General features: G+C 35.6%; 2 protein-coding genes across 2 annotated transcripts; one reads left to right on the plus strand and one right to left on the minus strand.

The window, feature by feature from the left end:
* Positions 1-4028: 4028 nt before the first annotated feature.
* Positions 4029-10213, minus strand: LOC147551880 (RHOMBOID-like protein 10, chloroplastic). The gene is made up of 9 exons (XM_086664995.1): positions 9748-10213; positions 8324-8580; positions 6949-7003; positions 6782-6862; positions 6587-6683; positions 6110-6177; positions 5649-5747; positions 5084-5125; positions 4029-4540 (listed from the first exon to the last, which is right to left on the minus strand). The coding sequence occupies exons 1-9, from the start codon at positions 9913-9915 to the stop codon at positions 4403-4405; spliced, it is 1005 nt and encodes a 334-aa protein (XP_086521121.1). The 5' UTR covers positions 9916-10213; the 3' UTR covers positions 4029-4402.
* A 6733-nt stretch (positions 10214-16946) lies between these two features.
* Positions 16947-20695, plus strand: LOC147551881 (uncharacterized). Its single transcript, XM_086664996.1, has 2 exons — positions 16947-19801; positions 19927-20695. The coding sequence occupies exons 1-2, from the start codon at positions 17029-17031 to the stop codon at positions 20325-20327; spliced, it is 3174 nt and encodes a 1057-aa protein (XP_086521122.1). The 5' UTR covers positions 16947-17028; the 3' UTR covers positions 20328-20695.
* Positions 20696-20922: the final 227 nt, after the last annotated feature.

Genomic DNA, 20922 nt, shown 5'->3' on the forward strand with positions numbered 1-20922 from the left:
ACAACTCTTTGGTTCGATTTTCTCTTTAGAAACGCACCTTTTGAGTGAAACGATTTGGGGCGCAGAAACCCTAAATTTTTTGGAGCAGGCGAAAGAATGTTGAGAGAGAAGAAGAAATGGTAGAGTGAGAAAGTTGCTCTGGTTTTATATTTGTTTTTTGACGGAATGAAGAGAGAGAAATGGAAAAGTGGGTTTAATTGTCACGTCCTATCTTTTCATCTTACACCTTTTGTGTCTCGGTTTTCGGGAAGGAAGGCTGAAAAAGAAAAAGCGAGAAATGAGGGAGGGATACTAGAGGAAAGTTGTTGTTCTTAAGAGGTTAAAAGTGACATTTCAACTTTTGGGTTTATTTCTCATTATTATTTGAGACTGGGCCTGATTCTCTCTTGAGTCCATACTTTGGGCCTTATAATTACTGCCTATGTAAAAAGTCATATGAGAAATAAATAAGAGTTATATCTACATCCATATTATCTGACAGACTGACACTCTTTTTTTTCTCTTTATCTAATAGAACTTATAACACGTTATCAGTTCGATTTTTTTTTACTAATTGGACGAAAAATTGTTATTATAGTCATACCCCCCTGAAGCGAATCAAGTTGCTACGTTAGGGGTGAAAGTATAATATTTAAAATTTTGGTTGAATCGTGAGTAACATATATAAATCTTCTATTACAAAATTAGATTTATTTGGGAGGAATTACCGAACTATCTCAAATATCTATGTAATAAAGGCCACAAGAGAAAACGATGACTAGGACAAACATCCTTTTTTAATAAAGGATATATTGTCTAGAAGCCCTTTTCAAAATTTAAAATATAGTCCTTCGTAGAAACAAAGTTACCTATTTAAAAAACAATAATCGTTTCCTTCTTAAAAATAAAATAACTAATTTAAAAAAAAACAAAATAAATTTCAAGGGTTAAAAAAAGAAATTAAAATCTCTCTCTCTCAATAAAATAATAACTAATAAAAATAATATAAACAATTATTTTTATTAGTAAATAAAAGTAATAAGAAACAATAAATTTCGTAATATTTGATTGATACAAGTGTCGTGTCCTGGAGCACGGGATATACCTTAGTAGTGTTAATGTTGGATTAATTCTTAGATACAAAGATCTTGAATATATCATTATAGAAGGGACGAACGAAAATGGTATGCGTGTACATTCTCTTAGTTTTATAATATGTCACATAGATTTACAAGATTAGCACCAAAGATGGAATAGTAAATTGGTCTATATACTGTTTGCAACTCAATTGACCAAGGTTGGACTCCTCTTAGGCAGGGCCGTGGCTGAGAATTTGGGGGCCCGTGCGAAACTTGAATCTGGGCCTTGCGTACAAGAAAAATGTTACAAGCAAAACTTAAACAAAATGCAAGATAATCCACCGCTTGATAGATGAAAACCATAGATGAACCCGAAAATATTCTAAAAAAATAGTCATAGAAAAAAATTTTCGTTTTTATAGAGATTCTTGTTTAAGAATTAACGGACACCTGTGAGCAGAAAGATTCATAGAATGTGGATCTTACATTCGGTGTGGAACTTTTTACATATTGGGAAAAAGATGAGAAAAATGCATGTGAAATAACAAATGGGTAGGAAAAGGTGTCATGGAACATAAGTAAAAATTGAAGTGTAATGGAGTAGTTTTAACAAAAAAAAAAAAAAAAAGTGTAATGGAGTATAAACAATGATTTATTTAACAACTATTCCCTCAACATACAAAACCAGACAAAAAGAAAAGGATCGTGAGGTTTGAACCCGGTCCTCTCGTGAAAAAATTAACTTGCCTTACCAACCGAACCAGGTGAAGTTTTAGGTTTGGTTACATATTCGTTCCTATAGTTTCTACTTATTCAAAAGTGGGCCCTTAGTAGTGGGGGCCCAGTGCGGGCGCCCTGCCCGCACTGGGCCATCCACGGGCCTGCTCTTAGGTGCACTTTTACTTTATAATATTTTTTGTAAAGCCTTAATAAGGAGTTATTAAGGGCCCCAAATTTATAAGTGGCTTTGGGCCTCCTAGATGGTAGGGCTGGCTCTGCTGATGAGTTGAAGTCAGAATAATTATATGTACAAGAGTTGGTTGCATATTGGAATATTGAAGATGGTCATTTTCCCTAAATTTCGAAGCGACTATGTAAACCTCCGTTTACATGATTTACATCTATTTCATCTTAGATTTGTTTTGCGTAAAATGGTATCCCAACTGAAATTGGGAAGAGATATTGTGACAAATGAACAAATGATTCACCATACACTGAGCACCTCCCACACTTCGTATACAGTCATGAAGACTTAATACTGCGAGCGTCGTTTCTCCAAGTATTCTCCATTGCTTACTTGTCCTTGTAAATGAACTGAATAACCACTTGTTGTCGAAAAATTAATAATTTCGGCATACGGTTCCGCCCATGCCTTAAGCACACGCGATGTCTTCTTCTTAAGAGCATGAACAAAAGAAAGGAAACACGGTTCGAGAAGAAATTACGATCGTGCGTCCAACACGAATAAATGGGAAAGAAATAACAGGTATGCACCTTTCCAGAGGAAGTGGAAAAAGAGAGAAAATTTTAAAAATAGTACCGAAACTAATAGTGACAGAGGAAAGAGGTAAGATGAATAACCCTCCCAAAGTTCTGAAGAAGCTTGTCATTGATGTGGAATGTTTCGTCACTGGTCTTGTACCTATCATATGGCGAAGCACTTGGTTGATTTAGATCAAGCATCTTTGAAGCTTGAAGCTATAGAGATCAATCTCATGGAAGTTAATCCACCACTATGTGTTAGCTTACTACATATGGATATCATCCAAGGAGTTAACCAGTCCAATGATATGAGTAGCAACACTAGTCATGTTAACTTATCTATCTATGACTTGTATATTTACTTAGTACTGTAAACCATTTACTTTTGTTTGTAGTATTTTAGTTTAATTATCAAGACTCCTATTATATTGTGTTTTGACAATTTGAACTCTTTTCTTATATATTTTATTTTAACGTTAAGGTATGAACTCCAAACGAATTGTATCGAAAAATAATGAAGATGATTGTCTAGTACACAGTGAGACCACAAATTTAATATTTCGAAATAACAAGTATTTCTCGGCCTTAAATTATTCGAAGCAATGTGATTACTATTGCCAGATCAACGACCCTTTTAAACCTCAGGAAGAGCTACTATAATATCGCCTGGTGGTAGAAAACTAATCATAGACTGTACTATTACTCAACCAAGTCCCCGAAGAATTTATTGGCCTTCAACAACATAGATCGAAAGACTAGGTCTTGGGATAATAAAGAATATTTATACATCACATCAGTTATATCATGCCCAGAGCATGTTCTAGAAAGACTAGAAGCTCTTTCTTCCAGGTTGTATCTTGTACAAATTAAGGCAGCCGAACCTTATGTAGTTGTCAACCTGAAGTTGCGTGAACCAAATATTCTTAATATTTGACATGGTTATCTAGGATACCCAAGATACAACATGATGAGTAGAATTATATAGAACTCTCAGGGACAAACGTTACAGAACCTAGTTTCTGGTAGACAAGAATTTTACTTTTACTACTTATTTATTGGGGAAGTTTATATCTTGTCCATTCCTGAGAAAAATTCATATCGAAACCACCAAGAATGTCTAAATCAGAAGTATATTTTACGATTTAGTTTAAATGGCGATACTAACCGAAAGTTTTTTGACAAGAATGTCTGTTTATATGAAAATTAGTGAATGAGGGCAAAAATGAGTCCTAGCCGTGAGTGCGAATAACTGTGAGTGTGGTTGGTAAACACTGACAAGTATTCCAAAAATTAAAACATTGGAAGCGCCTCTTCCTATGTGCATTCCTTTAATTATCTTTAAGATGTATGTATAATGAAAACGCAGGAGACCTACTTCACTGCATTTCAACCCATTTTATCCACATGTTTCTTTAATACTAAATCGCTCCATCAGAGATCTTGCACTCTACAAGTTTGGAAAATGAAAACATTTACCACACTCAAGCAAGAATCGATAATAAGTTCTTCACTATGACTATAACTTAATGCAGTTGACAGTGAACCTAATGAAAGTGCGCACTCAACATTCATGCCCTCAATATGGCCTTAAGGATATTTGTATGACTTTTACGGTCCACGATATTTTTTCTATTGGTAGTTACAGAGCTTATTCAATTCTTGTATTTACGAACGATGTATCCGTTGATTGTATGACTCTTGAAGTCCATGTAAGAAAAAAACAAACACAAGTGATTTGTAACATTCCTTCACTATCATATGCCATCCGGAGAAGCTGGCAACATCATAAGAGAGAGAGAGAGAGAGAGGGCAATCTAACAGAAAGCGCCTTCCTTGCATCATATCTTTCTTCAGGGTTATGTTCATTTCTTGGGATTGATCAGATATAAAAGTGGGGCCTTATCAGCAAATATCGATCTCCCGTCGTTGGTCCTACCTTGATATGTCCACGCAGGGCCCACGAGCCATGATGCAGCAGCTCCACCAATCAATCCTCCCAGCTGCAAATACAAGTTAACAACTGAATATCAAGTATCAACATATGGTTACTGCATGCAATAGTTTCTGATGTAAGCTGAAATGCTAAGATGAGACTTCCATCAAACTCCAATTCCGGCTAATAAGCAATCTTGAATATTGCAGGGAACAGCTAATTTCCCCTCGTTTATGCCTTTTCCACAATTTTTTTCCATCATCAACATATTATTATACATAATGAACTATTCGAGTATTCGGTAATTAATTTCCATGCGGCTGATCAAAAAATTTCGTTAAAAGTGAGGATCAAGATAATCATGCTATAATGGGAAATAACTTTATATAGTAATGGTGATTTTTAGCGGATATATTATTGGTATTACGAAACTTGCAACTCCTTGAGCCTGATAAACTCATTGTAAACAAGCCATGTTAGAATCGGTCAGTACTAATGGGTGAGAGGGTTTTTTACGTCAATTTAACACAAGCTAGAAATAAGAAAGTCGTATGACCCTGTAAAATTCTTCCTTCACAATTTACATATCGTTTGATACTTCGATACTTACGTGACCCCAGTTGTCAATGCCTTTAGATAACAGCCCAATAACCTGCAAGTAGTACAAGTGAATGTGGTCAGTTATTTGATATTCTAGCAAGAGAAACTTAACTATAACATCAAGATTTAGTGGGTCAAACTAAGTATGGTGCTTTGGCAAAGATCGGTCATTGTGTTCTTATTCTGAACTTAGATAGTTGTCAAACTGACTCAGTGTTATTGTGAACTATCTCCAAGCTTTCGGAATCTAACAGCAACTTCAAGCACAATCTCTAATTTTGAGCTCAATAGAACCTCACCCAATCGAGAGTTAAAAACATCTGATATAAGGTGGGTGTTTGTTTTTTCTTTCAGTCAGGTCTGAAATCTGACTCATTATCTGAATTGACTCTTAACTTCATTTATCTGGAGTCCTAGCGCAACAGGATAAACCATTCAAAGATTTGTCTCTTTAGTCTTTACTTCATTTTTCTCAATGTTCTGTCATCTTAGTGTATTGATTAGCTTTAATAACTGCGTTCAAACGCAAGATTTATCACGTAGGACATTTGAGAAGTTAGTACTTAGTACCATACCATGTTTAAGAGAATAACTTTTGCTACATGCTGTAAATTTTGTTTCCTGCTCCCAACGAGATTTTTATGCCTCAAGATAAACACGGCGAAGGACCCAACCTGTTCATGAAATGAAAAGTTAAAAACAACAGGAGATGAGAGACACGGATTTACTATGCAAATACAAGAGGATTTAGGATGACACACATCATAAGGACCTAAGTATGTTGAAATATTTAAAACAATAGTTGGAAGTCATACTTCAATAGATTTTCGAAAAAAAAGTACTATATTTGGTCGCTCCATTTCTAAATGTTTGATTTTGAACCAACCTCCTACTATACCTTAGCTCTAGGCTTTAGCAATACCACTGTGTTTTAACGAAAATGAACTCTACAAGATATTTTTTCTTTGTTTGTTCACGAGCAAGGTACAACACGAACATACATCTAATTGAGTAGATGAATCTGGTAAAAACTTACTAATCCAAAAATGGCTCCCGAAGCACCAACAGCCGGTGCTTTGCAGAACCAGTAACTCATTGCAGAACCTGATAATCTTCAAACTCGTGAGTCAGAGTACTTAATGACTTAGGTAGTGTTTGTTTCTCTAAAGTCTTAAATCCAAATTAATTATGTATGGTAATTGTCAAACATGAGTTTTTGTATCCATATATCTATCAACTATTCTACTTGAGTTAGATTTTTACACAATTCTCCATATAAAATGGAGAAAGTTTTCAGCTATAAATATGCCTGACTTTAGAAGAAAACTTGTTTAAGATATGATTTCATCAAAGAGATAAAACATGCAGCAAAACATGTCTAGATATGTAAAATGCACAAATTTGAGTCAGTTTCAGATTCAGATGTTCATAAAAACTAACACCACCAGAGAAAATACTAGCTTAGTCTACAGATAAACAAGAGTAGCTACTTTAGAAGGTATTCAGCTTTTACTTGCAACTGCAGAAGCAAAATAGACTGCAAGAAATCTCCTTGGGCCACTAATATTCTCCATCGTGGGACCTATCGAGTTTAAGGAGTAGCAGTTGACCTGAAGAAAAATAAAGATGAGAAGCAACATGTTATTCAAGACAAGACAACATAAAGTAGTTATAAAATGAGTTAAAGACTGCGAAGTTAGAAGGAAACCATCAGATGACCGATATTTGCGTGTAATAACGATGACGTGGCCAGCCTCCAAAACTGTCCTTTGTCAATGAGGCTGTTAATCTGTCATTATGAGTTAATGCATCTTAGACAAGCTTAAAAACGGAATTCATAGGAAATCCCAATAGAGGTAATTTCAGTGTTGGAACCTTTGCTCCCCACAGCATCAGCCTCCCTTGACTTGCAACTTGTGCAATGTAAACACTGCATACCGAACATCAATTAAACCAAGACATAATCTATATGCTCACATGGGAAATAGTTCAAGAGGATGTGAATCCATACAAACACCCGTATGGGCTTCAATCAACTAGTTCAAAATTAAGCAATTGTGAGGAAACGTGGCTGAAAAATTAAGGTAAGACTGCCTTAGTGCCTCACAATCTGTGGCTAAACTGGAAACCCCACAAAACACTTACTATTTACTATATCAGGAGGTCAGTTACACTATAAGTACCGTACTCTGGACAAAATCTCATGGGTAAGTTCAATAAGTTGATAAACATATATACCCTTGCAACCATTCCGATAAGTCATGTGATGAGTTTCGAGACCAAGCACCTTTATTAAATTTTCGAGCAAAAATAAATTGGGTTTTCAATGATATGATTAAACAAAAGGTTGCGATTATGGATTACCCAGTCAATACCCATTTACCCCGATAGAATAAGCGTTATTGTAGTATCAGACAATGTCATTTTTGAAGTAACATGGGGAATGAGAAACAGTAAAATTATCCAACGATAAGAAAAGAAAACGCAGATATAGTGGATATTACACTAGGCATCGACAGAACTCCTTCATGGAACAACATGTCTGAGTTCTTTCTTATGGGAAGAAATAGCTTGATAAGAAACAATATTACCATATACTCTGCCGCTCCCCCTCCCTCCCTTGCGTACCGCAAACAGAATCCCTAGTACCACTTTTAGGTGGTTTTGCGACACAGTAGCCCAAATATGGCGTACAGAAATCTTACACCTTAACCCAAGTTTTTAGTGAGAACCTATATTCTCAACTAGTTGAGCAAGTTAACTACTAGATATTTTTTGTTAACTAGTAGACCATAATTTTTATGGAAATAGAATGTCTAAGAGTAGGTGTAACTATTATATATGCATCAAAGGGATTATCTAGGAAAATAGTCCAAAAACGTGCCACAACCACAAATAGAATACCCCTAACATACCGGATAATCACATGGTAGAGTATCGTGTACCATTCCTCGTCACAGTACCAGGTGCTAAAGCAATCCACATTGTAGTTAACATTAAAGTCAACATGCATTTTTTTGTGCTACGAAGCCTAGCTCCATTTCTTTATTGTTTGTTATGATATTGCTTATGTATTATTTTCTGCTTTCCGAAGTTTTAATTGAAAGTTGATTATAATAGAAAATGGAACATTAAAGCAAAACATAACAGAAGATCCATATCCTAAAAATAAGAAGAGAGTATATCACAATAACGAAGTATGCTATGTGGTCATGATAGATTCATCAATTTCCATGAAAAATGGACATACATGACATTGAGCGCAAGGAGAGCATTGGTCCATCGTCTGTTATTTAGGGAATTTTTTCTGCTCGAGTCCGAAAACGACTGCTCCTCACTTAAACTGTTGTTTTCAATTTCTTTTCCACTAAAATAATATAGGCGAGAAGAACATGTTGCTGATAGAGCACTTTGTGACCATTCAAGAAAATTCAAACCCTTAAACAGAAGTGCTCTTTCGTGCCAGACATCTTTGAATCCAGGCACATGACCGAAATTAGAGAAACCCTGTGAATGAAGAATATAATTAAGACTAATGCAGAAGCATAATGAAAGGGAACGAAAGCTGGCAAACAAATACATGTTCTGGTGTTAACATAGATATCTCGTAATCTTTACTAGGAACCAAGATTTTAAAACTCAATAGACGCGTTACGCCTCGAGGCGCGCCTGAAGGAAATTCTGTCTGTTTTCACCTCGAGGGGTACGCATCTAGAAACAAAACAACATGTACAAGTATTGATTAAGTTTGTGCTACATAGAGGCAACAACATTTGTATTTCTTGTTTGTCACGCACTTGAGTCTTTATATTATTGTAGCAAAGTGACAAAGACTATAGTTATTATCTTTATGTACAAATGTTGTACCATTTTTTTCTTCTAAAAGAACTAGTATATGCCTTTAACGCATCGAGGCATACGACTCAAGGCGGCGCTTCGCTTTTTCAAGAGCAACCCACCTTGAGGTGGAAAACGTTTTTTAAACAATAAATTTGGGAAGAGAAGAAACAACCACAAGAAATGCAGTAACCAGGATCAATGTTTAAAAAAAATTCAAGGCGTATGCCTCAAGGCGAGGCGGTGACCTGATGCCTCGATGCGTATATATTTGAACTCGAGAATAAAATGTGCATTTGAAGTCACCTGTTATTTTTGAGTTGCTGGGCAACACAAAAAATATTAGTATTTTTCTTTATTAAACATTTTAAACTTTTTATTATAATAGTACAGTAGGAAAATTATGTTATGTTTTTACATAATTGATATTATTTTTCTTGCAAAAAAATAGTTTACGCCTTTTACGCATCGATGGGTATGCCTCGAAGTACCGCCTCCGGGCACCTCGCCTTGGAAGAGCAACTCACCTAGAGGCGTGAAAACGTATTTTAACACATCGACCAGGATTCAAATTTCGAAACCTAGCCACCCAAAGGAGAGTACCGAGTGTTACCACTTGATTAGGTCGAGCTTCACTTTTTGAAACTAACCATACTTAATAACATTTACGACACTAGTCTACACACCAAACAACAATAATGGGCGAGCCAGTAAGCACTATATCAAGATAGGGATACTGATCAATTGAGTTTGAAAAGTTGAGTCTATCCTACTTCGTCACAGATTTAAAGAAGTCTTCATTATATTGGCATTTAATTCAGAAAAAAACAGAGTTACCTTGAAAGAGTGGGAAGGGGAGGAGAGAAGAGACAACCCTAGGTTGCGGATGGAAAGGTGGAGGTGGTCACCGAGGCGGAGAGCAGCAGCCGTGGTGATCAGGTATACTGGAATAAATGAACCGTTTCTGGATATCGGAAATGGAGAAGGCATTGGCGCACTACCCATTTCCCTCTTCCTCTTTCCTTTAGGGACGTTTCTGGTTTGGCGTCGTCACGAGCAGTTCCCAGCTTTTCGAGATGGGTTATTATTTTGGGGGGTTGAGCAACAAATCCAATTTCCCTTTTGAAAAATCTATTACTATTCATTAGAGACATTAATACATCACGAAGATGGTGATAATCACTTAAGTTCAGTGGTCGCGCTACATAGGGGCGAGGGAGGGTAAACTATAGCTTCGGGTTCAAAGGTTGATGATTGTATAGTACTTTTTTTTTGTTGTTGAATGCGTACAAGTTGTTTTAGTAAAGTGGTCTTTTTTTAGGTTGGACCCCCTTTCGTATAATTGACTTGCTGTTTGGACTCCCTTTTTCCAGTGTTGCACTTTGGACTCCCTTTTGATGGAATCACCTGAGAATATTCCATCTCTCAAGTTATACTTTAACTAATACCCAGTTTACCCTTATATAATCAATATTGCATTTTTGACCCCCTAGTTTATTTAACTTGTCTTCTTCTTGAACTTATCTTCTCCATCACAAACCCTAATCACTTACCCAAATTGGATGATAATTAAACTTATGTTGGATTTTGTTTTCTCGAGTCTATTGGCTTGTGCTCACCGTTGGATAATAAAATTTGGGCATACATCAATTAATCCCTAAAAAACAACTTGATTCCTATTGTTGTTGTTACTAGAGAGATCTAGAGAGAGAGAGAGATAAGGCAGTAAACTCTTCTTACCCAACAAAGACAACAAACCAATCTACCCCCATTTCTATTTCTTTTTTATTTCCATGGATTAGTGATGACTAGCTTGTGATTTTTTACTTAAAAGAAAAATGAATTAAAACTACAAGTCTCCTGTTAACAAATTAATTAGGTGGAATTTGAAATTGATGCAACAACAGTTACTGTATTAATTTCATGCCTTTTCTTGTAGTACTGACTGGACATTTCTAAACAATGGTGTTTTGTACTTTTAGTTTTATTAATAGTAACCAGTAGTTGATGAGGGTGGGTTTCAAATTTGATGACAAAATCAAAAGCTGAGATAAACCCATTGAAGATGAAGTAAATTAAGAAACGGGGTTTGATTTTTTTTAGTTGGAGGGATGTTTAGACTATGATTTCAAAATTCTCTTAGAAAGTTGATAAAAACAAATTGAACTTAGAAATCGATTTGTACTAGAATTTCACTGTTACAAAATAAGAATTGAAGTTCTTATAACAATATGTACGAAATTGATCAATAATCCTCTGTGAAGAAAATAGAAGATGAGCTTGTGTTTTAAAATTTATGGAAGAGAAGATTATGTTTTTTTTGTTAGAAGTGAAATTCAAGAAAGATGAGTTAAATAAATTAGGGGGTCAAAAACGCAATATTGATTATATAAGGGTATATTGGGAACTGGTTAAAGTATAACTTGAGAAATGGAATATTCTCGGATGATCCGTCAAAAGGGAGTCGAAAGTGCAACTCTGGAAAAAGGGAGTCCAAACAGCAAGTCAATTATACGAAAGGGGGTCCAAACAGCAAATCTCCCTGTGGACTTTGAACCACCCACGTTCAAGTCACATCTCCAAATTTTTGTTTTATTTCTTTTGTACCTCATTGTGATTCATTTTGAAATGCAATCTTGTTTCATGCATGCTTCAAGTAACTTTGTTTACTCAAAATGAAAATGAGTTCATTAAATATTTAAACTTCAACTTATTCAACAAAAAAAAAAAATATTTAAACTTCAACCATATCTTTATGCTAAAAGAAGGTTTGTTATTGTTCAATTTTATCCATTTAGCTTAGTTTAATTTTTATTATCGTCTATAACTCTGTTTCGTTTTTTGTTTCATATGAACGATTAGTCGACAAAGGCTATATCATAGTATGTTACTACATCTACATATACTAGAAATGAGCTCATATAGGTATGATTTTAAATAAATTTGAAACCCCAAATCAATAGTCTAAATTTACGATAAACATAATAGTGATGTATGTCTTTGAATATACTTTAGCTATAGTAAGGTCATAGAGCGTCATCACCAGATTATGTTATTTCTTTTTCTTCACTCCCAATAAATATTAGAGTTAATTCCTATTTGGCCCCCTACTTTGTGGTCAGCTTCCTTTATGTCTCCCTATTTTCTGTAAATTCAAATATGATCATTTTTTATGTAAATGTCCTAATTACCCTTCCTTTAAAAAAATTTCAAAATAAAATTAAAAATAAAACCTTAATTCCACCTCATTTCCCTCTCCACCACACATCTCTCTCTCTCTCTCCAACTCACCTCTCGCTCTCTCCAACTCACCTCTCTCTCTCCAACTCACCATTACCTCTCTCTCTCCAACTCACCATTACCTTCTCCGACGAAGGTCGCGGGCGGAAAATTTTCCGGCCGGCGACCTTCATATTTTTTTCTCTCATCTCTCTCTTTCTCTCTCTAAAAACTCTGACGAAGGAAGTTTCCCTTCGTCGGAGTCGATCTGTTCACGAGCAGACCTTTGAAGGTCTGTTCACGAGCAAACCTTCAAGATCTGTTCTTGAATAGACCGACTCCGGCGAAGGAAAACCCCCTTCGTCGGAGTTTTAGAGAACGGTGAGAGAAATTTTCCGGCAGGTGACCTTCGTCGGAGAAGGTAATGGTGAGTTGGAGAGAGAGAAAAGTGAGTTGGAGAGAGAGAGGGGTGAGTTGGAGAGAGAAAGAGGTGAGTTAGAAAGAGAGGTGAGGTGGAGAGAGATGTGTGGTGGAGAGGGAAATGAGGTGGAATTAAGGTTTTATTTTTAATTTTATTTTGAAAAAATAATTAAAGGAAGGCTAGTTAGTACATTAACATAAAAAAGGGAGTCATATTTGAATTTACAGAAAATAAGGCGCCATAAGGGAAGCTGGTCACAAAGTAGGGGGTCAAATAGGAATAAACTCTAAATATTAGTTTACAGTATAATGTAAGTTTCGTTAGAAGTAATTTTAAACAAAGTTGTTTACAAAGATTAGAAATTAGTCAAATTTTAGTTTACCCTTATCTAATTTAGCTTCCCCTGAAAATAATTTCTGAATCTGCCACTGCTTAAGTTAAATCATTAATGAAATGTGTCTAAATCCCAACAATATGAAAGAGGCCTAAAAGCCGATAAAGTTATTACATTATTTATACTCAACTCAAGTTCAATAAACCATGAAATTCCACCTCTTCTGAGAATTGAATATGAGACCTTCATGATTTTGGAATTTATGTGGACACTTTCAACCACTTTAGCAAGCAAGTGTTGACAACAAATCCAAATTTTTAAGAGTCGATGAGAAACAAATTCATACCAGAAAAAAGATGCGTTACAAGTCTTCGTATCAAAATCATGACAACATAGATTTAAAAATTACTATATTATCTTGTATTTTCCACGAATTTAGAGACTTGCAGTAACAAAATATGTTTTCTCCCTCTACACACACGTGACATGTGTCTTTTTTCACCTTTATCTTTATCTTTCCCACGTTACTACCTCTGAAAAAAATAACTCCAAAAATTTTAGTTGTCACGTGTTAATGGAGTTTTTCTTTCTTAAGTGGCAATATAGAGACACTCTAATTTTCTTTTGTCTCTAATGGAGATCTCTAAAATACATCTACTTAATATACATGTCACTTTTAAATTCAATGGGGAAAAAAATAAATGAAAAACAAGAGTTTCTATGGGTTTAAATTTTAGAGTGAAATTTAAAGAGTCTGAAGAAGACATTCTAATTTTAGAGTGTCTCTTTGAGAGTCTATGTAATATATGATCCAAATAATCATGGAGTGTTAAATAGAGTGTTGTCCCTTAAAGTAATTTTTGTAACAAGATCTTCAAAAATCTTAAGTAGCACTCTATATGTTTAGTTTGAGTGGCCCATTGAAAATGCTCTTATTTCCCTCCCATCCTCCGTAATTAGGCCAACCCGAATGCCTTCGGAATGCCCGAATTTATGGGGCGCTAAGAGAGAAGGTGGCACAAGAGTACATAAAGAAGGGGTGTCTATAGAAGCGCCCTTATCTCCGACCTTCTCTATTTAGTTTTGATAATTGACTATTTTCCATAACGGTCATCTATGTTAATTTAAGTTTTTTTTAGCTATTAATTTACAAAAAATATATTCAACCTGTCTCTTGAGATTCTCACTTGAACTGCCTGTGAGAGAAATAAAGGTCTCTCTCTCCTCTCACATATTCAGTCACGTGGAGATAGAAATCTTTGTTTCTCTCACAGGCGGTTCAAGTGAGAGTCCAAAGAGGCGAGTCATGTAAACTTGTTGGTTAATTTATTATCTTTTTATTCCATGTTCAATCACACTTCTCAAGTCATCTAAGAATCACATTGTTCTTTTTCTTTTTTTTACTTTTTTTTTGTACTTATATATCTTTTCTCATTTTCTATATGTTAATTGGTTATAATCTAACCGTTGATGGATAGATAGAGATCAAACCTAAATGAAATTCTCAATTCAGTATTTACTTTTTAAGTTTGATGGTGTAGTAATTTATGCATAAGCTGGCTAACTTTTCTATGTTTGTACACCTGTTTCCCCAATGTGTAGTTTTTCTAGCTATTGATAGTCCCACTGCGAAAAATAGAACAGAGGAATAACTGACATTCCCTTACTGCTTTTCACATTCTTCAATAGTGGCATTTAATGAAAAGTCATTAGGAAGGTAGGTTTTAATTTAGGATTTTTGAGTCAACAGTCCAAAATCTGGGGGATAAACCCAAAAAAAATCCACTCTTGCCCAAAAATTAGTTGCAGGTCCAAATGTCAGTTTTTTTTTTTATTCCCCTCTTGCCCTTGGACGGGACATGCTGACGTTTTCATGAAAAAAAAAAATGTCTGGTAAATAAAATAATTTACCAGTACACGAAAAATTCAAAGTTTCAAAATTTTTTGAAAATTTGAAATTTTCAAACGAAATTTCAAATTCCCGCCCAGCAAACCATCTCTTCCCGGTAAATAAAATAATTTCTTGTACACAAAAAATTACAATTTTCAAATTTTTTTGAAATTTTTACGAAATCTTTTTTTCGAAATTTTCGAAATTTCAAATTCCCGGCCAAAATTTCAAATTTTTTTGAAAATTTTAAATTCCCGCCCAGCAAAAGTGTCTAGTACAGAAAAAAATTTCCAGTAAATAAAATAATTTCCCGGTCACAAATTTTTTTTTTCGAAGTTTTGAAATTTTCAAACGAAATTTCAAATTCCCGCCCAAATTTTCAAAATTTTTTACGAAATTTCAAATTCCCGCCGAGCAAAAATGTCTAGTACAGAAAAAAATTTCCAGTAAATAAAATAATTTACCAAAAAAAATTGCGTTTCCCGAGAATTTTTCGGTGGCTGTTCCGTAATTTTCTGAACAGTACACATTCTGATGGACGGGTTTTCAGAAAAAAAATCGTTTCCCGAGAATTTTCGATGGCAATTTTGTAATTTTCGATGGCATGAACGGTAAATACTTTATTTTCTAAGGGCCCTTTATGTAATTTTGACCCCCCAAACTGACACATTGGACCTCCTTTACATTTTTAGGCAACTTTGGGTGGGATTTTCATTTTGGCCCCCTTTTTGGACCAATGGCCCAACCCCTCGTTTTAAATTGCTACATTTACAACTAGGGTTTGTGTCACAAAGTTCTAATATGGTGCAATTAACTTTCCCTATATTTAAAGGCAAGTGCTTCACAATCACTAGTAGCATTGCGTGGTTCTTTTTCTCTTGTTGAAACATTTTTCTTTTGTTCAAACAACATTTTGTGGTTCTTGAGTGTTCATTGAACAAAAAGCAAATATCCAAGTCTTCGGCGACCCGAGCACTGACTAATTCGCTAGTCTTTGTTGAAAGTAATAGAAGAGCAAGAAACCCCTCAAATGAGACATGTGTTACTACTATCATTAATAATTCGTTTGATAACAACAATATCATTAATAGTCAACACTTGGTTGTTTGGTCAACAAAAAAAACACTTAGTTGCTTAAGTGATTTAAAGCGTTGACGTATACTCAAAAAGTCCTTGAAGGACTCGGGTTCGATCCGCAGAAGAGGTGAAATCTTTGGGTTATTGAATTTGAGATTATGAGGGTATAAAACTATAAATAATGTAGTTGGCTTTAGGCCATAATTTAGTGGACTTTAGACTTGTTCTTGATAAATTTGACAGTATCGTGCTTATCGCATCTTTGATGTATCAACGACATTGTAATTACTATCGTACATCATAGTCAATTTCCAAAAAAAAACAATACCATTAATAATAATGAGATTAATAAGTATAATAATATTATTATTATTGTAAAAAAAAGTATTACTATAATAATAAATATCTATTAGTTGTCCACTTATGTCCACAAATATCTAAATATTGACGAAAGTCGGAAAAATATATTTTTGAGATATTAATAAAATATGTTATTACATATGATGATGTTAAAAACGAGAGCACGAACACAATTGAAGGGCAAAAACGAATTAAAACTTTTTTTAAAAAGAAAGATAAAAGAAGAAAAAGACTCCCAGTGTAACTAAAAATAGCTCTAGGGTCAGTTTAGCCTTAGGGTCCAGTTTAGAACATTAAACAAATGAGAGATGCTGGAATCACAAAAGATTTTGACAAAAAAAAAAAATTCTCATCTGATGTGGCGGTTGTGATTTTCATCTCTCAACGGCCTAGATGTGGTCAAAGTTTGAAACCACACCCGCCACATTAGCTGGGAACCTTTTTTTGTCAAAATCTTTTGTAACTTTATCATTTCCTTAAACAAATATAGGGGCTAAAGTTTCGAGTTGGTCAGAAATCGAAGGCTAAACTGAAATTAACCCGAAACTATATCTTTTAATGTTGATAAGGAAAGAACGACCTAGACTAGTAGACTTCCCCATAAGACTTTGAACAGAAAAAAAAAATGACTTCCCCAAAAGAAAACAAATCCACACACTACTAACGTATACTTTACGCACCAAAATGCGCATACATTTTTTTCTTCTATAAATACCTTATTTGATTAATGTCCAACATCATCCTATCGAGTTTCATCTCCTCTCCCTCCCTCTTTCTAAAAATCCAAACGTGTACTAAAAATTTTCGAGTAAAAAGATGTTATTTTCTCGTCTAGCAATCCGAATCTATTTTGTTGTTTTAGCTTTTCTCATTTCCAACCCATTAGTAAAGTTTCATAAATTTGTGGAGTGTACATCTCTTGTACATGACCATAAGGCTTTGCTCTCTTTCAAGTCTACTCTAGACCCTTCTAACACTCTGTCCTCATGGGATCAAAACCATGTCAATACTTGCAATTGGACTGGAGTCATTTGCAACTACAAGGACCAAAACCCCATCAATAGTAATAATAAGCAAAGAGTGGTTGGTCTTAATCTCCACAACTTCGGTTTATCGGGTACCATTTCTCCTGATATAGGCAATCTTTCCTTTCTACATTATCTTCGCTTATCGAACAACAAACTCCACGGAACTCTTCCAGATCGAATTGGTGATTTATCTCGCTTGCGTACTCTAAATCTAAGTAGTAACAACCTCCAAGGTGAAATCCCACTTAACATAAGTAGGTGCTCAGAACTCAATGTCCTTGATTTAATGGGAAATGAATTCTCTGGTCCCATTCCACCAACTTATGGCCAAAATCTCCAAGTTCTTAAATTGAGCCAAAACCAGCTTTCTGGAACCATCCCCGCTTCGATTGGAAACCTAACCTCGCTCACGAATCTAGACTTGAGTACCAATTCTATCAGCGGACCAATTCCGCCTGACTTGGGCCGTCTTCGAAACTTAAAAGAACTTAGGCTCTCTATTAACAATCTCACTGGAACTGTTCCTTTGTCTCTATACAACATTTCATCTCTTATGTATTTTGCTTTGCCCGCTAACCATCTCCACGGAGAAATCCCTAGTGACGTGGGCGAAAAGCTCCCTAATCTTCTCGAATTCAATTTCTGCATCAATAAGTTTACTGGAGGGATTCCTGGGTCACTTCATTACCTCCCCAATATTCAAGTCATTAGGATGGCACATAACTTACTAAAGGGACAAATTCCACCCGGACTCGAAAATCTTCGTAGCCTTAGAATGTACAACATTGGGTATAATAACATTGCAGGCTCGTTGAGTTTTATCACTTCTTTCAGTAATAGCCCAAAACTTGCTTTCCTTGGTTTGGATGGAAATCGTTTTGAGGGAGCGATCCCCGAACAAGTCGGCTATAAACTTTCCAACACATCTCTTACCAACTTATATTTGGGCGAGAACCGTCTTTCTGGTAAGATACCTTCCTCACTTGCTCATCTTACCAACTTAGCTCTTTTAAACTTAAGTCACAACTCCATTTCCGGGGAAATTCCATCCGAAATCGGCCAACTTGAGAGTCTACAAGAGCTAAATTTGGCGGAAAATAAGATTTCCGGAGAAATTCCATCTTCACTAGGAAAACTAACAAAACTCACTAATCTCGAGTTATCAGGAAACGAATTGGTTGGAGAAATACCAGACACTTTCCGTAACTTGCAACGTCTGCTTTCCGTGGATTTATCAAGAAACAGGCTCCACGGGAGCGTACCGGAACAAGTATTTTTGGGGTTGTCAAATTCTTTAACAAGTGTTCTAAATCTGTCTAGAAACTCTTTAGATGGGCCATTGTCTCCAGAAGTTGGCAAGTTGAAGAACCTAGTCACAATTGATCTTTCCCATAATAGCTTATCCGGAAATATCCCAGATTCTATTGATAATTGTAAGAGCTTGGAGAAGCTATTCCTGGCTGATAATTCATTCAATGGCCAAATTCCTGTCACTTTAGGATTAGTTAAAGGATTGGAAATTCTAGATCTTTCCTCGAACCAACTCTCAGGTCTAATCCCAGATGAACTCGAAAAACTCCAAGCTCTGCAATTCTTAAACGTCTCGTACAATAACTTGGAAGGACAAGTTCCGCGTAATGGTATTTTCAAAAACATGTCCAATGTTGACGTTCGAGGGAACTCAAAGCTATGTTTGTATTTTTCTCGATCGTTGACTTGTCTTGGAAGAACAAAGAAACCATTTATCACTCGAGTTATAATCCCCGTTATTATAGCTTCGATGACATTATGTTTTTTGGTTATTTTGGTTGTCTGGTTTGTTTTGACATACGTAAAAAGAGCGTCACGATTGCGATCTAAGGATAAAAAGAAGGGAGTTGTTGATGTAGACATGGAGTTGTTTAAAGGAGAGAATAGGCATCAAAATCAAATGGTTTCTTTTGAAGAACTTCGAGCTGGAACAAATAACTTTGACAAGGCTAATCTAATTGGAAGTGGGAGCTTCGGGTCGGTATATAAAGCAAAACTTTGGGGAGAAATTGGAGTCGCTGTAAAAGTACTAAAGCTTGATCAACCTGGAGCTTCCAAGAGTTTCTTTGCTGAGTGCAATGCTTTACGGAATGTACGACATAGGAATCTCGTAAAATTGATTACATCTTGCTCAAGTGTTGAATTCAGGAATAACAAACATCATGAGTTCAGGGCTTTGGTGTACGAGTTTTTGAGTAATGGGAGCTTGGAGGACTGGATAAGAGGGAGAAGAACAAAAAATATGGGTGATGTAGAAGAAGAAGGTATAGGACATGAGATTGTTAAGATGAACACCATGGACAGGTTAAACGTGGTAATTGATGTCGCGACTGCCTTGGAGTACCTGCACCATGACTGCGAAGACCCAGTGGTGCATTGTGACCTTAAGCCAAGTAATGTAATTTTGGACGAGAACATGACTGCAAAAGTAGGAGATTTCGGGTTAGCAAGAACCTTGTACTTGAGTGCCTGTGGAGATCAGCATTCTTCTACTTATGGACTCAAGGGTTCTATTGGATATATACCCCCAGGTAAAAGTAATTTACAATTGCACAAACACACGCTATCCCAACTTCGGCATATGTCGATACACATGTTTTTTTCCTAGACTAATAACTTGTTTCTTCGTTAACGTTTGAGATTTGAATGAATGCAGAATATGGGCTTGGAGTGAAGCCAGCAACAAGTGGAGATGTCTATAGCTATGGGGTTCTGTTGCTTGAGCTGTTCACAGGGAAGAGTCCAACACATGAAGATTTTAATGGAGGCACAAGCCTAACCAAGTGGGTGAAATCTGCCTACCCGCACAATATTATGCAAGTTATCGATCCCTATCTACAACATGTGTCGTCTCCAAGTGCGAGTGATTCAGTCACTGATGAGAATAATAGGTTTCAAATCATCGAAGAGGAATGCTGGATCTCTATTATGGAAATTGGGTTATCTTGCTCCGCCGACTATCCTGAAACACGCATTACTATAAGAGAAGCTCTGCATAAACTCAAGGCTATAAGGGATTTTCTTTGTAAGTCCATGTCCACTATATCTATAAACTAAGTGTATTGCAGGTACATGTAAAACGGATACAATGAAACCCTATAAAATACTAAGTATTTGCCACTTTTTAAGTTGTTAGTTAGGTCTAAAACCTAATAACCACTTTCGGCATGATCCACTCATCATCCTCCTGCGTTCTTTGATTCAACCGGTTGGAATAGTCACTCGCGCAAGCACTCCGCTAGCGTATCTATCCGTTATCCTTCTTCATATGTCATTACGATTAGTTTGGTTATATGTATTTTCTAGTTCTCATGTTGTAACAGCTTGCAATAGGTGTTTTTTCTATTATAATGTATGCTTGCTTGAAAAAGTTATTGGTTGTCAAATAAATTTACCATATATATATGGTAGGGCATCTTATGAAATTTTTTAGGTTGGTCTGGATATCTCTCAACAAAAAAAATAGAAAAAAAGGTTGGTGTGGATATTAAAATATTTTAACCGCAACATCGTGTTTTCCCATTTACTATTGCATCCAAAGAAATAAAATTTTGTTTTAGCCCAACTTATGGTTGGTGTGGATTAACTATCCACAGACTTATTACTTCACCATAACCGATCTATATCTCACTTGGGAACATTTCTTCCAACA

The sequence above is a fragment of the Eschscholzia californica genome, unplaced genomic scaffold (genome assembly GCF_041429995.1).
Source record: "Eschscholzia californica isolate CP2 unplaced genomic scaffold, dmEscCali1.0.p SCAF_3, whole genome shotgun sequence".
NCBI classification, from domain to species: Eukaryota; Viridiplantae; Streptophyta; class Magnoliopsida; order Ranunculales; family Papaveraceae; genus Eschscholzia; species Eschscholzia californica.

Excerpts from the sequence above, each read along its gene's own strand:
- LOC147551880 (XM_086664995.1), bottom strand. The coding sequence starts at position 9,915 with ATGGGTAGTGCGCCAATGCCTTCTCCATTTCCGATATCCAGAAACGGT. Across the intron at positions 6,863-6,948 it reads TGATGCTGTGGGGAGCAAAG|ATTAACAGCCTCATTGACAA; the intron begins GTTCCAACACTG and ends TCATAATGACAG. Across the intron at positions 6,178-6,586 it reads TTTTGCTTCTGCAGTTGCAA|GTTCTGCAATGAGTTACTGG; the intron begins GTAAAAGCTGAA and ends GAAGATTATCAG.
- LOC147551881 (XM_086664996.1), top strand. The coding sequence starts at position 17,029 with ATGTTATTTTCTCGTCTAGCAATCCGAATCTATTTTGTTGTTTTAGCT. Across the intron at positions 19,802-19,926 it reads TATTGGATATATACCCCCAG|AATATGGGCTTGGAGTGAAG; the intron begins GTAAAAGTAATT and ends GAATGAATGCAG.